We start from the raw sequence: 24,991 nt of genomic DNA, 5'->3' as shown, positions 1-24,991 counted from the left end.
ATGTAGTCAGAAAATTAGATGTGTAATTTATGCCCCTTGAGCCTAGGTTCACACTGCTGCGAATTCAAAATCGCGGTAAAATGTGCGATTTTACCGCGATTTCGCGGCTGCGATTTTGCCGCGATTTCGGCCGCAATTTAATGTAAATCGCGGCCCGAAATCGCAAAAAGTAGTACAGGAACTACTTTTTGAAATCGCAGATGCGGCGTCGCACTGATTAGGACAGTGCCATTGCCGACAATTGCCGCCGATTTGAGATGCGATTTGACATGTCAAATCGCATCTCAAATCGTTCCAAATCGTACCCAGTGTGAACCAGGGCTGAAAGCCTGAAGGTGCTTTTTGGATCTTGGATCCCTTTATGCAGCTATGCTGCAAAAAGTCTCATATACCGTATATGGTAGCTTCATAGCAGGAGAAGAATATGTTTTGAGGTGTATTTCTATCTAGCAAGGTCTGCACGTCATTATCTACACCATTTGGTAACCAACAATAGATTATTTTTTAGGATGCTTAAACCTCTTCACATTGTATCAATCTGCTAGTACAATAATTTTAAATATATAGAGTAAGTACACCACCTATCGATTAATAGGATATTTCTAACACACTATATCATACTTAGAAATACAATAGCCTCTGTCTCCTCCTTGGGGGTATAAAAAAATAAATACAAAATTCCTATAGGTTGCTAGAAAAACCTCCACAGGGTCCTGATCCTGGTGCCAGGCCCCTTTTTGCGATTCGGCACTGCGTCGCTTTAACTGACAATTGCGCGGTCGTGCAACGTGGCTCCCAAACAAAATTTGCATCCTATTTTTCCCACAAATAGAGCTTTCTTTTGGTGTTATTTGATCACCTCTTTGCGGTTTTTATTTTTTGCGCTATAAACAGAAATAGAGCGACAATTTTGAAAAAAAAATCTATATTTCTTACTTTTTGCTATAATAAATATCCCCAAAAAAAGATATAAAAAAAGTTTTTTTCCTCAGTTTAGGTCGATATGTATTCTTCTACCTATTTTTGGTCCAAAAATATCGCAATAAGCGTTTATCGATTGGTTTGCGCAAAATTTATAGCGTTTACAAAAGAGGTGCTCCCAGTATGGGAGGGGTTATATAGGGAGAAAACTTCCTGTCTAATTGATTACACCAGTGTCCAGCACCTGGACAAATCCAGCAGTGTCTTCCACCGAGCCGATTTTTCAATTGACTTTCAGGTGCTGCTGCCTCCATCTCGGTTAAGGGAAATTGGCAGTAAACCCTTACGGTTTCACAGCCGGTTCCCCACTGCGCATGCGGAAGCGCACTGTGCTTTTCAGAATGCCCTGCGGCGGGGGAAGGAAGAGGAGAACTTCCCGGTGAGTTATCCACGGCAAAGTCAGCTAGAAGCTGTAGCAAAAAGAGAGGGGGGGGGGGGCAAATTAGCAAAGCTTCCCCTTTAGGTGGAGCTGCGCTTTAATTGACAGCTGGAAAAAAAAATCATTTTCTTTCTTCATTTTCCAAAAGACTCGCAATGCCTGTTAATTAGTTTTAGGTGTTTGCTTTCCAAAATGTAATCATTTTGGGGTGTTTCTACCATCCTGGTGCTCCAGAGCCCCCAAAAAATTGATACGTAGTCAGCACATTAGATGCCTAATTTATGCCCCTTGAAAGTCTAAAGGTGCTCCTTGGATTTTGGGCCCTTCTGGAAAAAAAAAAAGCCTCACACGTGGTATCCCCATACTCAGGAGAAATAGCAGAAAGTGTTTTGGGGTGCAATTCTAAGTATGCCGACAGCTGTGTTAAAAAAAAATCTATTTTCTTAATTTTCCAAGCACTTAAGAAATGTGATAGGTAGTTAGGAAATCAGATGCATTATTTATGTCCCTTAACCATCTAATCACCGCCCCATAGCCGAATTACGGCTATAAGGCGGTTCCTTAACTCTGGGAGGACATCCATGGACGTCCTCCCAGAGAATCGTTACCACGCGCCCCCTCGGGCGCGCACACGCGATCACCTGTTCGCCGGGTCCACGGGACCCGCAGCAACAAGGATTGCGGTAAAGTGCCAATGAATGCGGCTCTTTACCATGTGATCGCGCTGTCCAATGACAGCGCGATCACAAATGTAAACAAACAGGGACATGGGGTCAGTTTGAGTTCATTGCTCTCCTCACACCGATCCAGCGTGAGAGGAAAGGAGAGAAATTAGAGACAAACTAAGTGCTTTTAGTGCCCATCAGTGCCACCAGTGCCACCTGTGCCCATCAGTGCCACCTGTGCCACATCAGTGCCGCCAGTGCCTACCAGTGCCACACCAGTGCCACTTTTGCCCATCAGTTCCACCTGCGCCCCTGCAGTGCCACATCAGTGCCACCTGTCTACTTTACAAAAATGGGTCATTTGGGGGGTATTTGTACTTTACTGGCTTGTTAGGGTCTCAAGAAATGAGAGAGGCTGTCAGTACATCAAGTGTTATCAAATTGATCAATTTTCAGTAATTGGCACCATAGTTTGTGGACCCTATAACTTTCACCCAGACTAAATAATATCCACAATTTTTTTTACAACATTTTCGTTCTTTTTTCATTTATAGCGAAAAAAATAAAAACCGTAGAGGTGATCATATACCACAAAAAGAAAGCTCTATTTGTGTGGAAAAAAATGACAAAAATGTAATTTGGTTACAGTGTAACTGAGTAATTGTCATTCAAAATGTGAGAGCACCGAAAGCTGAAAATTGGTCTGGTTATTAAGTGGGTTTGAGTTGCCAGTGGTCGAGTGGTTAAAAGCCTGAAGGTGTTTCTTGGATTTTGGGCCCCTCTATGCATCTAGACAGTAATTACCCTTATACTCGAAATAAGTAGAAGAATGTGTTTTGTGGTGTAATTATATATACCGTATGCTTATGCCATGAGTGAGAATAGTTAAAATAAATTTTGTGGCAAAAAAAATAATAATCAAAAACGCACCATGATTCTTACCAAATACCCTGCAGTGTCTATTTTTCAAAATGGGTCATTTTGGGGGGCTGTTTGTACTGTCCTGATATTTTAAAGTGGTTGTAAACCTCAGATATGAAATATGAAAAAAGCTTATCCCTCTATATTGTATACTTGTCTTAATCCAGAGCACTAAGTGTCATTTCTGCATCTTTCCTTTGCTATCCGCATGAATCACTTCTGACAAGTTATCCTGACACCAAGAGAAAAACGGTGACAGGTGAGGAGATCCCAGATGATTGACAGCTTCAGCTTTGTTCCTGTGTGAAGGGGGGTGTGTCCCTTCACTCCAATCAGTTCTCGGAGCTCTCCTCATTTTTCTTCAGAGTGTAACTTCAGCTCTCCTCCCCCATATTTATGACCGCTCAGACAAACTTTATAAATTCTGGACTTTGAACAAATGTAGAGAGGAAAAAAAGACTGTACATAAACAGGAACAACTTATGTAGGATGATTTATTTCATCTCTGTGTATCACGTGGGGCCAGTCATTTCACTGGCTATATAGAAGGGTTTACAACCACTTTAACCACTTAAGACCCGGACCATTATGCAGCTAAAGGACCTTGACCCGACGTGCGACGTGGCTCCCAAACAAAATTGGCATCCTTTTTTTCCCACAAATAGAGCTTTCTTTTGGTGGTATTTGATCACCTCTGCGGTTTTAATTTTTTGCGCTATAAACAAAAAAAGAGCGACAATTTTGAAAAAAAATCAATATTTTTTACTTTTTGTTATAATAAATATCCCCCAAAAAATATATAAAAAAAAGTTTTTTCCTCAGTTTAGGCCGATACTTATTCTACCTATTTTTTGGTAAAAAAATAAATCGCAATAAGCGTTTAACGATTGGTTTGCGGAAAATTTATAGCGTTTACAAAATAGGGGATAGTTTTATGGCATTTTTATTAATCATTTTTTTTTTTTACTAGTAATGGCGGCGATCAGCGATTTTTTTTGTAACTGCGACATTATGCCGGACACATCGGACAATTTTGACACATTTTTGGGACAATTGTAATTTTCACAGCAAAAAGTGCTATAAAAATGCATTGATTACTGTGAAAATGACAATTGCAGTTTAGGAGTTAACCACTAGGGGGCGATGTAGAGGTTATGTGTGACCTCATATGTGTTTCTAACTGTAGGGGGGCGGGGCTGGACTTGTGATGTCATTGATCGTCGTTCCCTATATCAGGGAACAGACGATCAATGACGGTGCCACTGTGAAGACTGGGGAAGGTGTGTTTACACACACACCACTCCCTGTTTTTCTGCTCTTGTGATCGATCGCGGGACACCGGCGGCGATCGGGTACGTGGGTCCCGCGGCCGCAGTCACGGAGCTTCGGAGACCTGCGGCGCGCGTGACCCTTTAAGTACTAAACGTGCCCATACACTATGCAAATTTTGTTCAGTTCCTGATGAACTGGCAGAAATTCTCTTCAGAAGTAGCTCTGTCACCATACGTACAGTATGTGTGTATGGCTATAATGCATTCCTTTCTTATAAATTTGGACTTGCACAGAAAGGCAGCTGTTAGAAGTATATTTTATATCCACCGGACCAGCGATTTACCTGTATGTCACTGGACTTCAAGTAGTCATCCGTTACCTTTTTAGAGCCAGCTCTCTTGTAAACGCAATCCTAGTACAGGGCTTGACAAATTTGCTTGAAATCGAGGAGCCAGCTAGAAAAGTTAGGAGGCAGTTTTTTTTTCAGCATGCCTGGCTTCTGTCGGACCGGCTGCCATACCAACCAACCAATGTCGTCCGGCATTCGGCCCTTGTGTACAATGCTTGATGGTGTGATGGGAAGCAGCTCACAGTACAGCAAGGTGGGGATGATAGGAGATCCAGTAACTCATGCCACCCTAGGCCCCTTGCACACGGGCGCCTCTGCTAAGCGGAATCCGCTTGCTCAGTGAAGATTTTTCTGCTAATCCCCGCTGAGCAGGTGAATGACAGGTCCTCAGTATACAGCTGGTTGTGTTATAATTGTATACAGAGCTCAGTATACAGCTGGCTATGTCTGGACATGTCAGAACTCCTGCACAGTTCCTGGTAATCCATTCAAAACAAAGCTAGCTTTACTAACACACGACAATCCCACCTCCCTCATCAGTCAGATGTAAAGGCATGGTCTGCGTCACCTGACAGCTGGTATACACAAGAAACTTGGTTCCTACCTGTGCGTGCTTAACCCAGCTGTTCCCGGGTAACGTTTATCTGGTTCCGCTGTACAGTGTGGTGGATAATACCGGGGAGGGCTGTGCGCTGCAGGTAACAATTCTCCCATTCCCGTTACAGCTCGCTGTGGGCACGGATGTCACCGTAGCGTCACGTATCGGCAGGAAATAGCTAGGGGCGTGTCTTGCAATCCCAGGCTGTGTATTGTGGTGAATTCTGGGACTTGTAGTCCCCATCCCAGGCTGTGTATTGTGGTGAATGCTGGGACTTGTAGTCCCCCTATCCCAGGTTGTGTATTGTGGTGAATGCTGGGGCTTGTACTTCGCATCCCAGGCTGTGTACAGTGGTGAATGCTGGGGCTTGTAGTCCCCATCCCGCAGCCTCAATTACCGGCCAGTGCGGCCGATGAGATTGTGTGATCGCAGGGGGGGGGGGGGGCGCACGGAGACACAAGATTAATTTAGCTGTGCTGCCCCAGGCGCCAGGTGGCTAATTCTAGGCGCAACGGCGACCTGGTGCCCGGAATTTGTCGAACCCTGTCCTAGTAGCCGCTGGATTGCTTTTACATGCAGCAGGAAGGGATGTCCCCCACTTCCGCAGCTTTCTTGGGCTCTCCCTTCCCACCAGATCGGCTCTAAGTTATAATAACCTGGAAGCGATGACCTGACAGGATGTTGACTGCGCCATTAAAAAAAAACTGGCAAAACTCATCGTCCAGTGCGGCCGATGAGATTGTGTGATCGCGGGGGGGGGGGAGGGCGCACGGAGACACGAGATTAATTTAGCTGTGCTGCCCCAGACGCCAGGTCGCTAATTCTAGGCGTAACAGCGACCTGGCGCCCGGAATTTGTCGAACCCTGTCCTAGTAGTTAACTAGCCGCTGGATTGCTTTTACATGCAGCAGGAAGGGATGTCCCCCACTTCCGCAGCTTTCTGGGGCTCTCCCTTCCCACCAGATCGGCTCTAAGTTATAATAATCCTTCTAGATTGTAAGCTCTAACGAGCAGGGCCCTCTGATCCCTCCTGTATTGATTTGTATTGTGACTGTACTGTCTTCCCTGATGTAAAGCGCTGTGCAAACTGTTGGCGCTATATAAATCCTGTATAATAATAATAATAATAATAATAATAACCTGGAAGCGATGACCTGACATAACTTCAGTTTTACGAGGATGTTGACTGCGCCATTAAAAAAATAAATAAATAAAATAAAACAGATCTTTGGGTTTTAAATGCTTTTAAGGGCAGGAGGAGGGATTTGGGGTCTTGTAGACCCCAGATATCACCATAGAGAGTACCTGTCACATGTCTATTGCTGTCACAAGGATGTTTACATTCCTTGTGACAGCAATAAAAGTGAACAAAAAAATCTAAGTGTAAAATAGGGTAAAAATAAATAGATAAATTATTAATTAAAGAAAAAAAAATGTGAGGTATCACTGCGAATGTCAGAGCAGTAATTCTAGCACTAGACCTCCTCTGTAAATCTAAAGTTGTAACCTGTAAAGGCTTTTAAAGTAAAATGTACATTGTTTGCCGCCATTGCATGGGCATGCACAATTTTAAAGCGTGACATGTTTGGTATATCTTTACTCAGTGCAACATCATCTTTTGTATTTTACAAAAAATTGGGTTATGTATTGTGCTTTTTTTTGCACCAAATGATTAGAACCAGTGCACAAAGCAAGGTTGATAAAGACATGGATGAGCAAGTTTGGGGTGGAGGCTGGCCTGCACCTCAACCCGACAGAACATCTTTGGGATGAATTGGAGCAGAGACCTGAAATGTGCTGGACAGGCGTCCCAATATGTTTGACAACATAGTGTATATCCATATATAATATGGATATATCATTTTCCTAGATGCTGGTAATGGAACAATCTGTAGTCGTACTTACCTGCATTTCTTTCTTTTTTTTTTGCACATGTGGTGAATGATAAAAGAACAGCGGGCCAGATTCACAAAAGAGATACGACGGCGTATCTCCTGATACGATTGTCGTATCTATGCGCCTGATTCATAGAATCAGGTTACGCATAGATAGCCCTAAGATCCGACAGGTGTAAGTGACTTACACCGTCGGAACTTAGGCTGCAATTCTAGGCCGGCCGCTAGGTGGCGATTCCATTGCGGTCGGCGTAGAATATGTAAATGACTAGTTACACCGATTCACGAACGTCCGCTTTGCCCGTCGCTCTAAATTTACGTTGTTTCCATAGAGATACGTCACGTAAAACTAAGCATGCCCTCTAGGTGGTCTAACCAATGTTAAGTATGGCCGTCGTTCCCGCGTCAAATTTTTAAATTTCACGTCATTTGCGTAAGTTGTCCGTGAATGGCGCTGGACGCCATTTACGTTAACGTCGAAACCAATGCTGTCCTTGCGACGTCATTTATTTAGCGCAATGCACGTTGGGAAATTTTAGGGACGGAGCATGCGCAGTACGTTCGGCGCGGGAACGCGCCTTATTTAAATGGTCCCCGCCCCATTTGAATTACGCGGGCTTGCGCCGGGCGGATTTACGCTACGCCGCCGCAAGTTTACAGGTAAGTGCTTTGTGAATCAGGCACTTACGCTGTAAACTTGCGGTGGTGTAACGTAAATGGGATACGTTACGCCGCCGCAGCGTAGCCCATTTCTACATGAATCTGGCCGAGCAAGTCCAGCACAACGGAAAAAAATGCTCAGTTTAAGAGCAAGCATAACATCTATGTGAGTATAAGTCCTTTGTAAAGTAACAAACAGCCGAAGTACACAGCTGTTAACCTACCTATTTCGAACCAGTCTAAAACCACGCAGTATTTCCTCTCCGAGTTCTCTTGCTCTGGTGCTCACATTCTCATACTGAAGAATTTCAGACAGAACAGTCTCTGCATCTAGAAGACAAACACAAAACATTCAAGTTCTCTCACTACTTAATAATAAGCATTTAAATGCCATTATATAACTAATAAATGTGCTTCCCCTTGCCCTCTATTTATCTACGATTAAACGATTTGCATTTTTAGGACTAACTGACAAATTAGAAGCACCGGAATCTATGCTAAGTGTTAGTGCAACAGCCTAGCATGCAAAGCATATTCGTGGTGTAAGCCTGGAGCGTGATCAATCACGCAGGTTCCATGCTGGAAGCCATCTTTTATACTAATCTGATTTAAAGCTATTTATGGGGATCGTATTAATCATGTTCTGCAATTGAAGGAGAAGGCTCATTATAACCACAGAAGACAGTACGACACAGCACACTAGACAGGTGGACTACTGTATTAAGATGGAGGGGAGGTGATCTTATGTCTTTGGTGCAGTTTTCAGCAAAGTGCATGTTTACTAGAGAAGAATGGAACCACAAGTAAAGCTCTACTGACCTACTTTGTGGATTTTTTTTCTACTCTATACCAGTTTTTTCAGTTGCGGCACCTTATGCAAAATCTCAATGCATCCCAGACTAAAATGTTCAAAATTGAAATGTTCAAAAGTGTATCAATGGGAAACCTGGGCCTGGGACAACGCACACAACCGCCTTGGTGAAATGAACATCAGAAGCCCTCCTTATGTCAGTCTCCCCATTTCATCAGTGATTTTCCTGTACATGAGAGCCCCCTATCCTAGAGTCCTCTCATCACATCAGAGCCCCCCCAAGTCACAGTGCCCCCAAATCACACAGTCCCTGCCTTTTAGGTCCAGCAGTGCAGCAGAGGGTGGAAGGTGGAGGAGATCTGGAGGAGACGGACTTCTGTCCTCTCCTGAATGCTGGAGGCAGACCTAAATACCACCCGCCATGGTTGAGGATCATCCATTACCACAGGCAGCTGCCAGCACCATAGGAACGAATGATGTCGAGTGCCGTAGCCCCAAAACATAATTTATTGTTATGGTACAGGAGGCCAGCCTGCCCACACTATGGTACTCACTATGCTAATTCAGGGCAAACTAAGTCCCATGCTTACTGCAGAAACACTGCTATAAACAAACATTAGGGAAACAGGTCAGATCAGGCACTTTTTATCTTTCTCCTACACCAGTTCAGGTCCGTCCTATAGCAGTTTTACTGCTACAGGGCTGCACCTGTGCACTGGATCTTGTATAAATACGTTATCCAGCTCCTCCGGGTGGGGCACTCGCCTACGGCTCGCTCCGGCTGTGATCACACACACAGCAGAAGCCCAGCGCCGGGTACCTCGGATTCGATGTTTGCCAGCACCCACCAATGATTAAGGAGAGAGGCAGAACAGCGATCTGCCTATGTAAACAAGGCAGATCGCCGTTCTGTCATTAGGGAAGGAATGGATCCTGTGTTCATGCAAAGCAGGAACATGGATCCATGCCTTCCCCTTGTAGAAGCACCTCCCACACTACACAAACACTGGCTAGGCACACAGTTGATCGCCCCTAATGTTAACCCCTTCCAAGCCAGTGTCATTAGTACTAGTATTAGTGTCACCGGCTCACAAAAAGTGTCAGTTAGTGTCCAGATTGTCCGCTACAATACCGCAGTCCCGCTAGAAGTCACTGATCGTATACATAAATAGTAAAATAAAATAAATAATAATATCCCATAGTTTGTAGATGTTATAACTTTTGCATAAACCAATCAATATACGCGTATTGGGATTTCTCCAAAAATATGTAGCATACTGGCCTAAATTGATGAAGAAATTATTTTTTTTTTAAGTTTTTATTGGATATGTTTTATAGCAGAAAGTAAAAAATACATACCGTATTTATCGGCATATAAATAACACTTTTTCCCCCTTAACCACTTGCTTACTGGGCACATATACCCCCCTCCTGCCCAGGTGAAATTTCAGCTTTCGGCACTGCTTTGCTTTAACTAACAATTGCGCGGTCGTGCAACGTGGCTCCCAAACAAAATTGATGTCCTTTTTTCCCCACAAGTAGAGCTTTCTTTTGGTAGTATTTGATCGCCTGTGCGGTTTTAATTTTTTGCGCTATAAACAAAAAAGAGCGTCAATTTTGAAAAAAACACAATATTTTTACTTGTTGCTCTAATAAATATTCCAATTTAAAAAAAAAATATCCCAATTTAAAAAAAAAAAACATTTTTTTTCTCAGTTTAGGCTGATACGTATTCTTCTACATATTTTTGTTTAAAAAAAAAAAAAAAAAAAATCGCAATAAGCGACTGGTTTGCGCATTTTTTTTTTTACTAGAAATGGCGGCGATCTGCGATTTTTATTGGGACTGCGACATTATGGCGGACACATCGGACACTTTTGACACATTTTTGGCGCCATTCACATTTATACTGCGATCAGTGCTATAAATATGCACTAATTACAGTATAAATGTGACTGGCATTGAAGGGGTTAACACTAGGGGGTAAGGAAGGGGTTAAATGTATTCCCTGCATTGTGTTCTAACTGTAGGTGGAGGGGGGGTGACCGATCTATGTCCCTATGTACAAGGGACACAGATCGGTCTCCTCTCCAGAGACAGGACGCTGTCTCTGTGTAAAACGGCAATGAGAGATGATCTCATATGTTTACATATGAGATCATCTCTCATTGGCCGCACAGATCGCATTGCAAACGGCCACTCTGATTGGCCGTTCGCGGCGATCTGTAATTGGCTGTGTCAAAGGGACACGGCCAACACAGAGTTTCCCCGCTGCGCGCTCTGGAGCGCGGGCGGGGAACGCGCAAAGGGGCGGACGTCAATTGACGTCCAGTTGGATTTTCAGGTCCGCGCTGTAGCCGTCATTCGGCTATAGCGCGGGTCTGAAGTCGTTAAAATCAGGTGAAAATCGTGGGTGCGTGTTATATGTCGAACGGCTGCGTGGGAGGGAGGGAACGAGCGTCACAGAAATAGACAGAGCCGAACCTCCTGTGTACTCGGCTTCGCTTGCAGTCATGCCCAGTCCCACCTCCTAGCATTTACGTCCCGCCATTGGACCGGTGTTATGTCCATCAAAGGAGCCGGGCCAAGGGACGAGCTGAGTACACAGGACATCCGGCTCTGTCCATCTCGGCGGCACTCGTTCCCTCCTCGGCAAGTGAAAGACTGCAGATTGGCACTAATCATGCTGCAAACAGGGGAAAGACTGCAGGTGGGCACTAATCATGCTGCAAACAGGGGCAAGACTGCAGATAGGCACTAATCATGCTACAATAATGGGCAAGGCTGCAGATGGACACTGATAAGTCTGCATTGATGGGCATTTAAAACGTACGTTTTTTTTCCTTAAACTTCCCTCCTAAAATTGGGGTGCATGTTACACGCCAATAAATACGGTATATACTTTCAAAATTATCTGTCTTTCTTGTTATTTAACAACACAGAGGTGATCAAATACCACCAAAAGAAAGCTCTATTTGTGTGGGAAAAAAAATGACATAAATGTTAAGGCAGAGCTTTGTCCTGTCATCGGGGAAGTAATAGATTTACTTTCCCCTCAAAGCAGGGAATAAAATCCATTACTTCCCCTGGTAAAAGCACCACATACATACACCAAAATACCAGCTAGGCACACATTTAACCCTTTGATTGCCCAGAGTGTTTAACCCCTTCTCAGCCAGTGTCCTTAGTACAGTGACAGTGCGTATTTATAGCACTGATCACTGTATTCGTGTCACAGGTTCACAAAAAGTGAGAAAAAGTGAGAAAAAGTGTCAGTTAGTGTCTGAATGTCTGTCGCAATATCGCAGTCACACTATATTAGATCGCAACCATTACTAGTAAAAAAAAACAATGTCCCAAAGTTTGTAGATGCTATAGCTTTTGCACAAACCAATCAATATATGCGTATTGGGATTTTTTTTTTTTTTTTACTACAAATATATAGCAGAATACATATTGGCCTAAATTGATGAAGAAATTAGATGTTTTAAAATATTTTATTGGATAGGTTTTATAGCAGAAAGTAAAAAATATTGTTTTTTATTTTGTTTTTTTAATTGTCTGTTGCACAAAAAAATACAAAAACGCAGAGGTGATCAAATACCACCAAAAGAAAGCTCTATTTGTGAGAAAATAAATAATACAAATTTTATTTGAGTACAGCGTTGCAAGACCACACAATTTTTCAGTTAAAGTAACGCAGTGCCATATCGCAAAAAATGGTCTGGTCATGAAGAGGGGTAAATCTTCTGGAGGTTAAGTAATTAAGGTGCCCAAAAAAAAAAAGAGCTTCTTATTGGTCAGCACACTCATGTGGTCACAGTGACTAATAAGCACATGCAAGCATTATGATGGTGTACTGTGTAAGGACCACTACACTGGCAGCATGGAGCATCATGGCTGCTATGTGCAGTGGGGTCTGGAGGGTCAGGATACTTTTAATTAGTTCATCTTTATATTTCTCATGAACTGTCACCTGTAAGCCCAGCTTCACACCTGAGCATTTTGGAAATTCTTGAAAAGTGCTTTAATGCTCGACATGAGGATTCCCATTGTATTCTTTGGTACTTGTACACACCCAAGTGTCAGGTCACTTGAAGTTTGTTGCTCAAGCAGGTCCATGAGCTTCCATGAACCCGAGCATGTGCGTTTGGTCCCCATAGACTTTAACAGGAGCGTCTGAAAAAGTGCATTACCTGCATTTTCTGTTTGTTTTCCTTCCTCTCCTAGTAACTTGCTTTCCAAAAAGCAAAACAAAAAAAAAGCTCCTGCCAGAAATGTTTTAGATATACTCGTTTAAGTCATGGGTTGTCAACTTATGAGCTAAAGGGGACCTTCATCACACCATCATTGGTGTCAGTGGGAGGAATAGTTCCCCCCATCATTGGTGTCAGTGGGAGGAATAGTTCCCCCATCATTGGTGTCAGTGGGAGGAATAGTTCCCCCATCATTGGTGTCAGTGGGAGGAATAGTTCCCCCATCATTGGTGTCAGTGGGAGGAATAGTTCCCCCATCATTGGTGTCAGTGGGAGGAATAGTTCCCCCATCATTGGTGTCAGTGGGAGGAATAGTTCCCCCCCATCATTGGTGTCAGTGGGAGGAATAGTTCCCCCCCATCATTGGTGTCAGTGGGAGGAATAGTTCCCCCCATCATTGGTGTCAGTGGGAGGAATAGTTCCCCCCCCATCATTGGTGTCAGTGGGAGGAATAGTTCCCCCCATCATTGGTGTCAGTGGGAGGAATAGTTCCCCCATCATTGGTGTCAGTGGGAGGAATAGTTCCCCCATCATTGGTGTCAGTGGGAGGAATAGTTCCCCCATCATTGGTGTCAGTGGGAGGAATAGTTCCCCCATCATTGGTGTCAGAGGTTGGAATAGTGCCTTGTATCAGTGAGGAATACTGCCCCAAGGGCTGGATAAAGGAGGGCAAAGGGCTGCATTTGGCCCCTGGGCCGCAGTTTGAAGACCACTGTAATAGAGTAGATGAGGGTCAGAGAGTGTGAACATTAACCAGTTGCCGACCAGTCGCCGCAGTTTTACGGCGGCAGGTCGGCTCGGCTGCGTAAAATCACGTAATATTACATTTCAGCCACTAGGGGCGCGCTCGCCCCCTGCTCGCCCCTGGAGCCGACCCGCTTGCCCGGCGGGCGCGATCACCACCGGGCACCCGCGATCGCTCGTTACAGAGCGAGAACCGGGAGCAGTGTGTGTAAACACACAGCTCCCGGTCCTGTCAGGGGGAGAAATGCCTGATCGTCTGTTCATACAATGTATGAACAGCGATCTGTCATTTCCCCTAGTCAGTCCCAACCCCCCTTTAGTTAGAACACAGCTAGGGAACATAATTAACCCCTTCCTCGCCCCCTAGTGTTAACCCCTTCCCTGCCAGTGACATTTTTACAGTAATCAATGCATTTTTTTTAGCACTGATCGCTATAAAAATGCCAATGGTCCCGAAAATGTGTCAAAAGTGTCCGCCATAAGGTCGCAGTACCGATAGAAATCGCAGATCGCCACCATTACTAGTAAAAAAAAAAATATTAATAAAAATGCCATAAAATTATCCCCTATTTTGTAGACGCTATAACTTTTGCGCAAACCAATCAATAAAAGCTTATTGCAATTTGTTTTACGAAAAATATGTAGAAGAATACGTATCGGCCTAAACTGAGGAAAAAAATTGTTTTCTTTATATATTTTTGGGGGATAATTATTATAGCAAAAAGTAAAAAATATTCTTTTTTGTTCAAAATTGTTGCTCTATTTTTGTTTAGAGCGCAAAAAATAAAAACCGCAGAGGTGATCAAATACAACCAAAAGAAAGCTCTATTTATGGGAAAAAAAGGACGCCAATTTTGTTTGGGAGCCACGTCGCATGACCGCGCAATTTTCAGTTAAAGCGATGCAGTGCTGAATCGCAAAAAGTGGCCCGGTCATTGACCAGGAAAATGGTCCGGGGCTGAAGTGGTTATACATTGTTGGTTGAGGATATGCTACAGAAGACAATACTAAACTGGGAACACGTTACATGAGTTTAGTGGATTACTAGGGTTGGACCGATGCCGGTATCTGTGCTGATACTGAGCAGTTGCACAAGTAATCGCACTCATGCAAATGCTCCGATACCTGAAACCAGTATCTTTGCACAATTGCATGCAATTTGAACAGGATTGTTGTGCGATTCCTGTCCGAATTGCATGCGGTTACCTGCACTGCTCCTGTGTGTGAACCCAGGCAGGAATCACTATGACGGTATTGGTGAGTATTTTTCCTGAATGTAGTTCAGTACTCATACTATCCGGTGCATCCCTAGCTATTACCCTTACAAAGTTCAGTCACTATAGACTGCTGAGGTCTGAGGGCCACACATTTGACACAGGGCCGCATGTGGGTTTGGTACCAGGGGGTCTAGAAAAAAGAAACAATGAAAAATGTTGTATGAAATTCTACTAGTGTGTACCCAACTGTATATGTGTGTTTTTTAATGGAGGATCTCTCTGGCAGGAAGTGGCGGTGTAGAGATCAGTATTTTGTTACACCCATGTGTAGGAGCCCATAGACAATACGGCTGTCTTCAGATCTGTGAAAAGCGATACGCTGTGCTGCGATTTTTTACAGCCCACAGTGCTTGTCCTCATGTAGATTTATCACCATCAGTAATAATGGATGGGCAAACTCAGACCTTATGCAGTCCAGTGTGTCTTTTATTCTGCATCAAAAACGCATAGACAGTGTTCAACATGGCTCCAGGCTCCAGTTCACACCAGTGCCGTCAAAAGAAGTTGAACATGTAGCAATTTTTTTGCATGGAACGCATCTAGAAAGAACTCATCAAAAACGCACCAGAAGGCATTAAAAACACACTGGTATGCACTGGAAAGCATCAGAACGCACCAGAATGCATAAAATGTTTTGGAATCCATAAAAAAAAAAAAAAAAACACACGGCATCAATATGCATTAAACACACTGGGACGCATAAACATGCACCAGAATGCATCAAAAACACACTGTGATGCATCAAAATGCACCGTAATACAACAAAAAACGCACTGTAAGGTTTCAAAATCTGCATGGGAACGCATCAAAAATACAAACGCATCAAAACACACTGTACTGCAACAAAAGCACACCGAAAAGGCATCAAAATGCATCAAAAATGCACAATAATGCATTTAAAAAAAAAACACCATAAAAAAAATGCATTGGAACGCATAAAAAAAACACCACAATGCTTTAAAATGTACCAAAATGCATCAAAAACACACTGTTATGCTTTAAAATTGATCAATTCTGCACAGGCGCTGGTGAGGCTGCATTTGATGCGCTTTGGTGAGGCTGCATTTGATGGGCGTTGGTGAGGCTGCATTTGATGGGCGTTGGTGAGGCTGCATTTGATGGGCGTTGGTGAGGCTGCATTTGATGGGCGTTGGTGAGGCTGCATTTGATGGGCGTTGGTGAGGCTGCATTTGATGGGCGTTGGTGAGGCTGCATTTGATGGGCGTTGGTGAGGCTGCATTTGATGGGCGTTGGTGAGGCTGCATTTGATGGGCGCTAGTGAGGCTGCATTTGATGGCATTTGATGGGCGTTGGTGAGGCTGCATTTAATGGGCGTTGGTGAGGCTGCATTTGATGGGCGTTGGTGAGGCTGCATTTGATGGGCGTTGGGGAGGCTGCATTTGATGGGCGTTGGGGAGGCTGCATTTGATGGGCGTTTGTGAGGCTGCATTTGATGGGCGCTGGTGAGGCTGCATTTGATATGCGCTGGTGAGGCTGCATTTGATGGGCGCTGGTGAGGCTGCATTTGATGGGCGTTGGTGAGGCTGCATTTGATATGCGCTGGTGAGGCTGCATTTGATGGGCGCTGGTGAGGCTGCATTTGATGGGCGTTGGTGAGGCTGCATTTGATGGGCGCTGGTGAGGTTGCATTTGATGGGCGCTGGTGAGGCTGCATTTGATGGGCGCTTCATTAGAAAGGTGGGGTATACATGGGCAGGGCAAAGGGGATGGGGTTAGGGGTGGAGCCAAGGGGACACGGCAAAATTAGGTTTCACCTACGGTGTCAAAAATCCTTGCACCATCCTTGCTGACAATATATATATATATATATATATATATATATATACACTGTGTGTGTGTTGTATAACTGTCCTCTGTACTGGGAACACAAGAGCAATAATAACTTTATAAGTCAGTGAATATGAGAACAGTGTACATTGCCCCCACACACACACACTGACTATACTAGGACATAGGATGAAAAGCCTGTCACTAGGAGGAGCAATGTTGGGTCAGGGAGAGGCTAGTCCTCGGTCACCTGTCAGAAGCATGACAACGTCCCGCGGAATGTCCGAGTTCATCTTCTCCGGAGACACGCCGCATCCACACACACTACAGAGAGCCGGCTAGGGGGCGGGGCGGAGAGGTCATGTGACCCCGGGCACTCAGGAAACACCGGAGGGAGGTTGGCGGGCTCTGTAAGGTGAAGGTGTAGCCGGGGAGTTATCTGTCGGATGAGGATTTGTGCAGCGTTCTCTTTCCCCACAAAGCTGTCACAGTCCCGGTATAAAGGTAGCACAGAGGATTAGAGAAGGAGATGTGAGGTGAAAGTGGAGCCCTGTGATTCACAGACGACGGTTTGGTCGCACAATGGCGCTCAGGCTTCATTCACGCCTGTTCTGTGCGAGAATGTATGCAAAATTGCGTTCTTTCCCACAAAACGCTGTCCGTTTGCAGATACGCGGGGCACTTTGGTCTCACAGAACGGCACGACACTAGAGATCACGATATTTTCAGTGGTAGTCGCTCATATCAGTGTTTTTGGAAAAGGTTTTGGCGCACAATTTTTGCTCCATAGACCTCAATGGAAATTCATCGAAACGCGTGTATACACTTTATTGGCAGAGCTTTGTGTATAAGAATCACACCCACTTTTTGGGTGGACGAAGCAATCTATTCATTTAAATGTGTCGCTGTACGTGCATGGAAAATGTCCCTGACCCCTTTCTAAAACACGGCTCTACAGGAAGCGCAAGGTGCTTTTGCACCCTGTGGTTTCATGGACTTGAAAATGCACTGCGCTTTCTGATGTGTGGGGGTGCCTTTAAGAAATAATGACGCCCCCACACATCTGCATGACAGTTGCCTGTTTGGGTGCCGAAACATATGCAATTCACACTAGCGTTCCACCGATTATTGGGGGCTGATTTCCAAATTTTTCAAATAATCGTGTCGGTCAGAAACTTACCGATATTGGTCAGGCCTCCTTCCGCTGTCCCCGCGTGGCGCTCGCTGCAGTCTGGCAGAGGGATGACATCATCTTTCACTGCTCGACTCACATCACCGTTGTTCTGCCCTTACAGCAGGGCCGCAAAGGCTGCTCCTGACAGAGCTGCGAGCGAGCTGGGTGACGGTGGCAAGTGACATGCTTTATCTGGATGACAGGTGGCAAGTGACACGCTTCATCTGGGTGACAGGTGATGGTGGAAAGTGACACGCTGCATCTAGGTGACGGTGGCAAGTGACACGCTTCATCTGGTTGACGGTGGCAAGTGACACTCTTCATCTGGGTGACAGTGGCAAGTGACACGCTGCATCTAGGTGACAGTGACATGCTGCATCTGGGTGACAGTGGCAAGTGACACGCTTCATCTGAGTGATGGCAAGTAACACGCTTCATCTGGGTGACGGTGGTAAGTGACGCGCTTCATCTGGGTGACGGTGGTAAGTGACGCGCTTCATCTGGGTGACGATGGCAAGTGACGCGCTTCATCTGGGTGGCAGGTGATGGTGGCCATGACATGCTTCATCTGGATGACAGGTGACGGTGGCAAGCGACATGCTTCATCTGGGTGATGGTGATGTACAGAATATCGGCATCCGAAAAAACGGTAACGAGAGAAAACAGAGAGCAGACGCCACTTGGATAAAACTGTACACTTTAATAATAAAAAAGTATCAAAGCACTCACATAGAAGTTACTGTATGCAGGCATGTATGGTAGTTCGATTGACAGTCAATCCGCAGCTCGTGTGGATGGTCCCTGTAGCTTTAGATGCTGGCTGCGCTGCGCCGCATGTGGGGGTGCCGGTTCACTGTCCAAACGGAGGTTTCCTGGTATCACTGCGGCTGCCAAAAAGAGGGCTGGAACGCAAGCGGCAAGTCTGTGCTGGGACGCAGCTTGAGGCGGGATGATGTCGGGACCAGGATGCAACGTGTTTCAGTGCGAGCGCCGTGAGGTGATAAGAGTCACTGCGCGCACCTTTCTCAAGCTTGAAGAAGGCGCGCGCAGTGACTCTTTATCACCTCACGGTGCTCGCACTGAAACGCGTTGCATCCTGGTCCTAACGTCATCCCGCCTCACGCCGCGTAACCCGATAGAGGTACTCTTGATGAAAGTAAAAATTTGCCTTGCTGTCAAAAATTGCACCTGTCAAACTTGGTCCTTGGGTGTTAATTCTGCCCATGAAACCTACACCAAAATATTTCTTCCAGATGAAATAAACACCCACAAAGCTAGGCAACATAGACAGTCTTTCAGAGATTCAAGATTTATAAAACACTTAATCAGTGACATCTGCACCAGGGGCTTGATAACTGCTGCTAAACCAGGACTGATTAATTTTGATAAATGTGAGCTGATCCACGGAGTCTGTAGACATACACGATCTCTTTTCTGTCACAAAACCTTCGGCAGCACTGAATGCCCATTCGGAAATCACACTGGATGCAGGACAGGCCAGCAGCTCTATTGTATACTGGGCAAGTTCTGTCCAGTGGTTTATTCTGATGACCCAGTAACCCAGTGGATCGTCAACTTGAAAGCTCTCCATATCTGTTTTCGCCCCTAGATAATCTCCCATCATATGATGAAGGCTGCCGATGTGATGTGGAAGCTGACAGCCCTGGGCACCAAGGACTACTAAAAAAAAATTGAAAGGCATCTCTGAGGTGGTCCCCTTCTCCACCGCTCCTTTCTTGACCAACAGAAGCCTCAAAATAAAGTTTTCCACCAGGCTGTAACCTACTGTACCAGAGTCGGTAAAGACGTTACATAAACTCCTCTTAAGGTGTCCTCTGTGGGGATGGGAAGATTTCCGAGACTTTCCCCTTGTAACAGTGGTCAACGAGGGATGCCAACCAATAGTGATCCTTTTCCTTGATACCACATATTCTCGAGTCCTTTTGCAGGCTTTGAAGAATAAGGGAGCCCATGCACCGCATGTTTGCGGCAGCATGAGAAGCAGACTCCTCGGGGTCACTACTCCCAAGGGTTCTGGGGATGGAGAACCATCTGTTAAGGGCTGGCATATTTCTTGCACTGCTTAAGTGCCTCTAAAGCTGCCAGAATCCTCCTCCTCTCTCTCATTTTGTGTGTTCTGTGGCTTAGGACCTATTTTAAAAATTCTGCACCGCCAAATTGAGGACATGTGCCAGGCATGGCACATGTGTCAACTTTCCCTGTCTAAGGGCGGACAGGAAGTTGTGCCATTATCGTACACCACTATTCCTGGCTCCAGCTGGCGTGGTGTTAACCACCTCTAGTCTTGCCACTGCAGAGCTGCCAGAATGTCTGCTTCGGTGTGGCTCCTGTGCCCTAGACACACCAGCTGAAGCACTGCATGGCACCTTTCAGCCTGACTCATTAAATAGCCCCTTGAATGCTTAGGGGGTACTTGTGGTTCATGGGATAATTCAGCAGAGGAGGGGGTAGAGCTGGAAATCCCACATCTTAACCTCTAGCTGCATGGAGATGTGGTGGCACAACAAGCTGCAGCACTGAGCCCTGTCCTGCATCTTTCTGAGTTTCAAGCAGGGTTACCCAGTGAAAAGAAATCGCGACTGGGAACCTGCCATTGTGGTACAGCACATTCTGCAAATTCACAGAAGGTGGCAGAATCCACCAGATGGAAAGGCAGGAGTTGTAAAGCCAACCGCTTTGACAAGCTTGAATTTAGACGCTGGGCATATGGGTGGCAGTGACTATTTTTTTTTTCACTGCAGCAGATGGGGCAGAGAAATTTGCCTGCTGTAGTGAACAGCTGGTGGTGTACTACTGGCAGATGTGCTGCAAGGACCTGGGACACCCTGCGCTATACCATCATACTTGTCAGTGGAGGCTGCTGAAAGGTCATGATGTATAGCGGGGGTAGACAAGAAATGTGAGGAGCTGAATTGCGTCCCTTTTGTGTGGCTTTCAGGTGCTCATCTCAATGGCTGAGTGATGGAAGGTTAAACGCCTTGTTAAGCATGTACTACCCAAATGGCTGGTGTTTTTGCTATGCTTGATGTGCTTGAGGCAAAGTATGCAAATGGCAACAATGCGATCGGCTGCACATGTGCTAAAAAACGTGGGCTGGAAGATAACAGCTCCACGATCTGGTGGAATAGGGTGGCTGCTCTCTACTCTTCCATGATGGCTGCCTCTTTGGGGTTGTGCCTCACCCTCACTTTCCCTCTCTGCTCTATCCGGCACCCAAGTTGCGTCAGTGACCTGATCATCTTCCCTTCCATCCTCGTTATCACTGGAGACAACTTGGCAATACGCTGTGGCAGGTGGAACATGACTGCAAATTTTGTTGTTGTACCAGTGTTCTCCCCTCTCTGTAGGCTTATGTTACTACCTTCCTTAACCTCGGAACCAACATCTGAATCAATTAATAGCTGTGCATCTTCAAAGAGAAAGTGGCTAATGCTGTGTTCAATCAACTCAGCTGACTTCTGTATGCCTGATGCCTAAACAGAGGAAAAGGATGCCCTGCCTGAGGACGGACCATGTCCACCTTTGTCTGTGGACACATACACTGCTGGCCCCCTCACAGTGCCATGGGAACGTCTGCCTCTCCTTGTTGGCCTCCCAAACATGATGGGGTACGCCTATTAACAAAATGTAATAAAGATGTGGTAAACGTGCACTAACACACTGAAATGTAATGCACTGAAATATATTGCGTTAAAGCGGATGTGCCAGTAAAAAAAAATATTAAAAGCCAGCAGCTACAAATACTGCAGCTGCTGACATTTAATATTAGGACACTTACCTGTCCTGGAGTCCAGCGCTGTACGCAGCAGAGGACGAGCGATTGCTCGTCTCTCTGCTGCTCCCCCCGCCATCCTCAGTGAGGGAACCAGGAAGTAAAGCGCTCCGGCTTCACTACCTGGTTCCCTACGGCGCATGCGCGAGTCGCGCTGCGCCCGCCGATTGGCTCACACGCTGTGTGCTGGGAGCCGAGTGTTCCCAGCACACAACGGGGGACAGACGGGAAGTCAGGAAAAACCCGTCTTTTTGCCCGTTACGTGTGGCCGGAAGTGGGTGCAAATACCTGTCTTTAGACAGGTATCTGCACCCCCCTCCCCCCTGAAAGGTGTCAAATGTGACACCGGAGGGGGGGCGGGTTCCGATCAGCGTGAGTTCCACTGTAGGGTGGAGCTCCGCTTTAATTGTACAGTAATGCCGATATATACTAAAGGTGATAAAAGTGAAAGCTTCTGCGCTACTGTGAGTAAACAAATGATAAATGAAGTGATAAAATAATCCAAAGCAGCAGTATCTAATAGTGTTCACTATACACAAAAGTAAAATACAATAAAAAGTGATAAGCGCTCAAGACTGTAGTCTGAAACTACTAAATGGTTTAAATCCACAGAAATAGGGTGTAATGGTATCACAAAAAACACTGGGTGATGTAAAATGAAGTGACGAATGGTCACTGATAATGCCAAAAAACTGTAAATAAAAAGTGTCCTAAATATTGGTGTCCTCCTATGGTAAATTCAATATTGAAAGGGTGATATCCAATTCTTCCCTAGAATTCGTGGCTTGGTGCAGGTCTGTGTATCACAGTGAAATCCGTGCCCAGTCTCCCAAAACTCTCAAGGGCCCATTCACACCTGAGCGTTTTGTAGCCTGAAGCTATAAAACGCTAGAGGGGGAAAAATCCATTATTCTCAATGGAGATGGTTCACATCTCCACTCCAAAACGCCTGAAGCTCAAACAAGTTCTGGACCCTTTTTTGTCACGCGCGAATTGGGCTGATTTGGGCGTTTTTGAACGTTTGTATTCCCATAGAAACTAATGGAAACGCTTGCTTCAAGCGTCTAGCGTGACAACAAACGTTTCTACGGGCGTTTTGTCGATTTAGTCATTTCTGTGAAATAGAATATTCACCCAAGAAGAAGATAAAAAAAATCTACAAACATAGCAACAAATGATGAAAGAGATGATCATTTTTCCTATTGGCTAAAATAAAAAACGACGGAGTTCAAAAACGTCGGACAACGTTGTATGCAAACGTGCGAACACGCACGACAAAAAGCCGGAAAAAACGATACGCTCAGGTGTGAATGGGGCCTTAGTGTCGCTAAGTAGTGCATGTAGTATGGGTGTAAGGCCGCGTACACACGGTCGGTCCATCCGATGAGAACGGTCCGAAGGACACAATATCCCCTCCATGCTCCCTATTGGTCCCGGCTGAATGCCTTCTCCCTGGACATCAAGATAAATATTGCACCAGTCACAGGATTATCTCCTATGCTGTGCTGGGGTTACCATCCTCCACCCTACCATCTCTTCCCCTTTGATGCCCAACCGACTCAATATTTGGAGTTACATCAGTTCCAGGGACACGCTTAGGGACCTTGGATGGGATAACCGTTTGCCTATCCTCCACTACTCTTCAATCAAACGTGCTTCAGCCAAAGTTTTTTACCGTCATATACAACAGTGTTTTAAAGGACCTAATACATGCCCTAAAGGCTGTTTAGACTACAACGCTGTATATACTATACTTTACCATTAACGGTCTGCTCCACAAACCTGTGCGGAGACCTGTTTAACCTACTTCTATGCTCCTGATGAAGCGTCCTGTACGCGAAACATGTCAAGAGTAAAAGCAAGACTTACCATTCCACATACCAAACTCAGTTTTAAGGTTTAAAAGTTTACATACATCCTTCTGCGCTATATGATCCCATGTCATGAGTATATTTGCATAAGTATAAGCTTTTTTGTAATATTCCTTATATTATGTACCGAGTTAATATGCTGATATTGTACTGTTTTCACGAAATGTATATTCTCTTTCATACATTTTTTTTTATGAATAAATATTTATAGATTTTTTACATTCATTACTTGTACCGTCCAAAGTCCATTCTAGTAGTCCAGACTAATTTCCAAATATAAACCTATAGTTAATAGTGATCCTATTCAAGCAAGCGACCTCAGTATATTAACCATTGTATTAATAAAGAAAAAATCCTAAAAGTTGCTAAGGAAACAATTGAGGTCAAATTCTACATTCATTCCACCTGGAGTTAGTGTCCTAAGGGTGTGTATCCATCTTGATTCTTTTTGACTGATATCTCTAATTTTGTGGCTTCCCCTCCATGATCCCTTAAATGTCTCTATGCCCCAAGATTGTAATTGTGTGGGGTCTTGATTGTGTACCTTTGCAAAGTGTCGCGACACACTGTGTTTATGAAAACCCTTTGCAATGTTCCGCACATGCTCCTCTATTCTTACTTAGGCCCTCTTTGTTCTACCCACATATTGTAGGTTGCAGTTGCACTGAAGTACATACACTACTCCTTCCGTGTGACATCCTATAAAGTCTCTTATGGTGTATGTTTGTCCTGTACTGGTTCCAACAAACGCTGTTCTTTTGCCCTGGAATTGTTTAGCATGTCTACAGGCATAGCAATTCCTACAGGGAAAAAAACCTTTTCCATTGAAAAATGAATAGCTGGGTTTAGGGGGTGGTACAATTACCGATTTCACCAACATATCTCTCAATGTTGGTGCTCTTTTGTAAATAATTATTGGTCTGTCTGGGAGAATTATTTTCAGATCTTTATCATTTTATAGAATGTGCCAATGATGTTGTACCAATTTGGCTACTTCTTTATGTTGGATATTGTAGTCCAATATAAGGCATGGTACATCTTGTTGATTTCTTGGTTTAATTTTATTTTGTAACATGTCATTTCTCTGCTACCATTCCATATTATGACTACGTCGTCGATATACCTTTTGTATAGTGTTAGTTCAGTAGGTGTATTTTCATAAACTGCCTGTTCTTCCCACTGTGCCATAAAGGCATTTGCCACACTTGGGGCAAACTTGGCCCCCATGGCTATTCCAATAGCCTGTTTGTAATAAGTTTGGTCATGCCAGAAATAATTATATTTTAGGCAAAATTCCAAACATTTGATCAGAAATTTGCGCTGTTTGCAGATAAAATTACTGTGCACATGTAGTAGCCATTTGGTGGCATGGCAGGCATCATGATGTCCAACTATCGTGTATAACGACGTAACATTTGCTGTGGCTACTAGGGTATGGCCTTCTAATACTGGTACTGTATTGATTAATTGAAGTATGTGCTTAGTATCTTTGAGGTACGCTTGTGTACTCTGGACTGCTGGTTGTATAAAGTAATCTATATACTGTCCCATCCTGGA

General features: G+C 44.7%; 1 protein-coding gene across 1 annotated transcript in view; it reads right to left on the bottom strand.

The window, feature by feature from the left end:
- The window catches only part of SKAP1 (src kinase associated phosphoprotein 1), a 634,192-nt gene extending 617,171 nt beyond the window's left edge, over window positions 1-17,021 (bottom strand). The window contains exons 1-2 of the mRNA XM_040331208.1: window positions 16,847-17,021; window positions 7,945-8,050 (exon numbers count right to left, since the gene is read on the bottom strand). Of these exons, the coding sequence (XP_040187142.1) occupies window positions 7,945-8,050; window positions 16,847-16,889 (149 nt within the window). The 5' untranslated portion in view covers window positions 16,890-17,021. The remainder of the gene's footprint in view (window positions 1-7,944; window positions 8,051-16,846) is intronic.
- Between the last annotated feature and the right edge of the window lie 7,970 nt (window positions 17,022-24,991).

Source organism: Rana temporaria, chromosome 12 (assembly GCF_905171775.1).
Source record: "Rana temporaria chromosome 12, aRanTem1.1, whole genome shotgun sequence".
NCBI lineage: Eukaryota > Metazoa > Chordata > Amphibia > Anura > Ranidae > Rana > Rana temporaria.
This window is presented reverse-complemented; position numbering and strand designations above follow the sequence as displayed.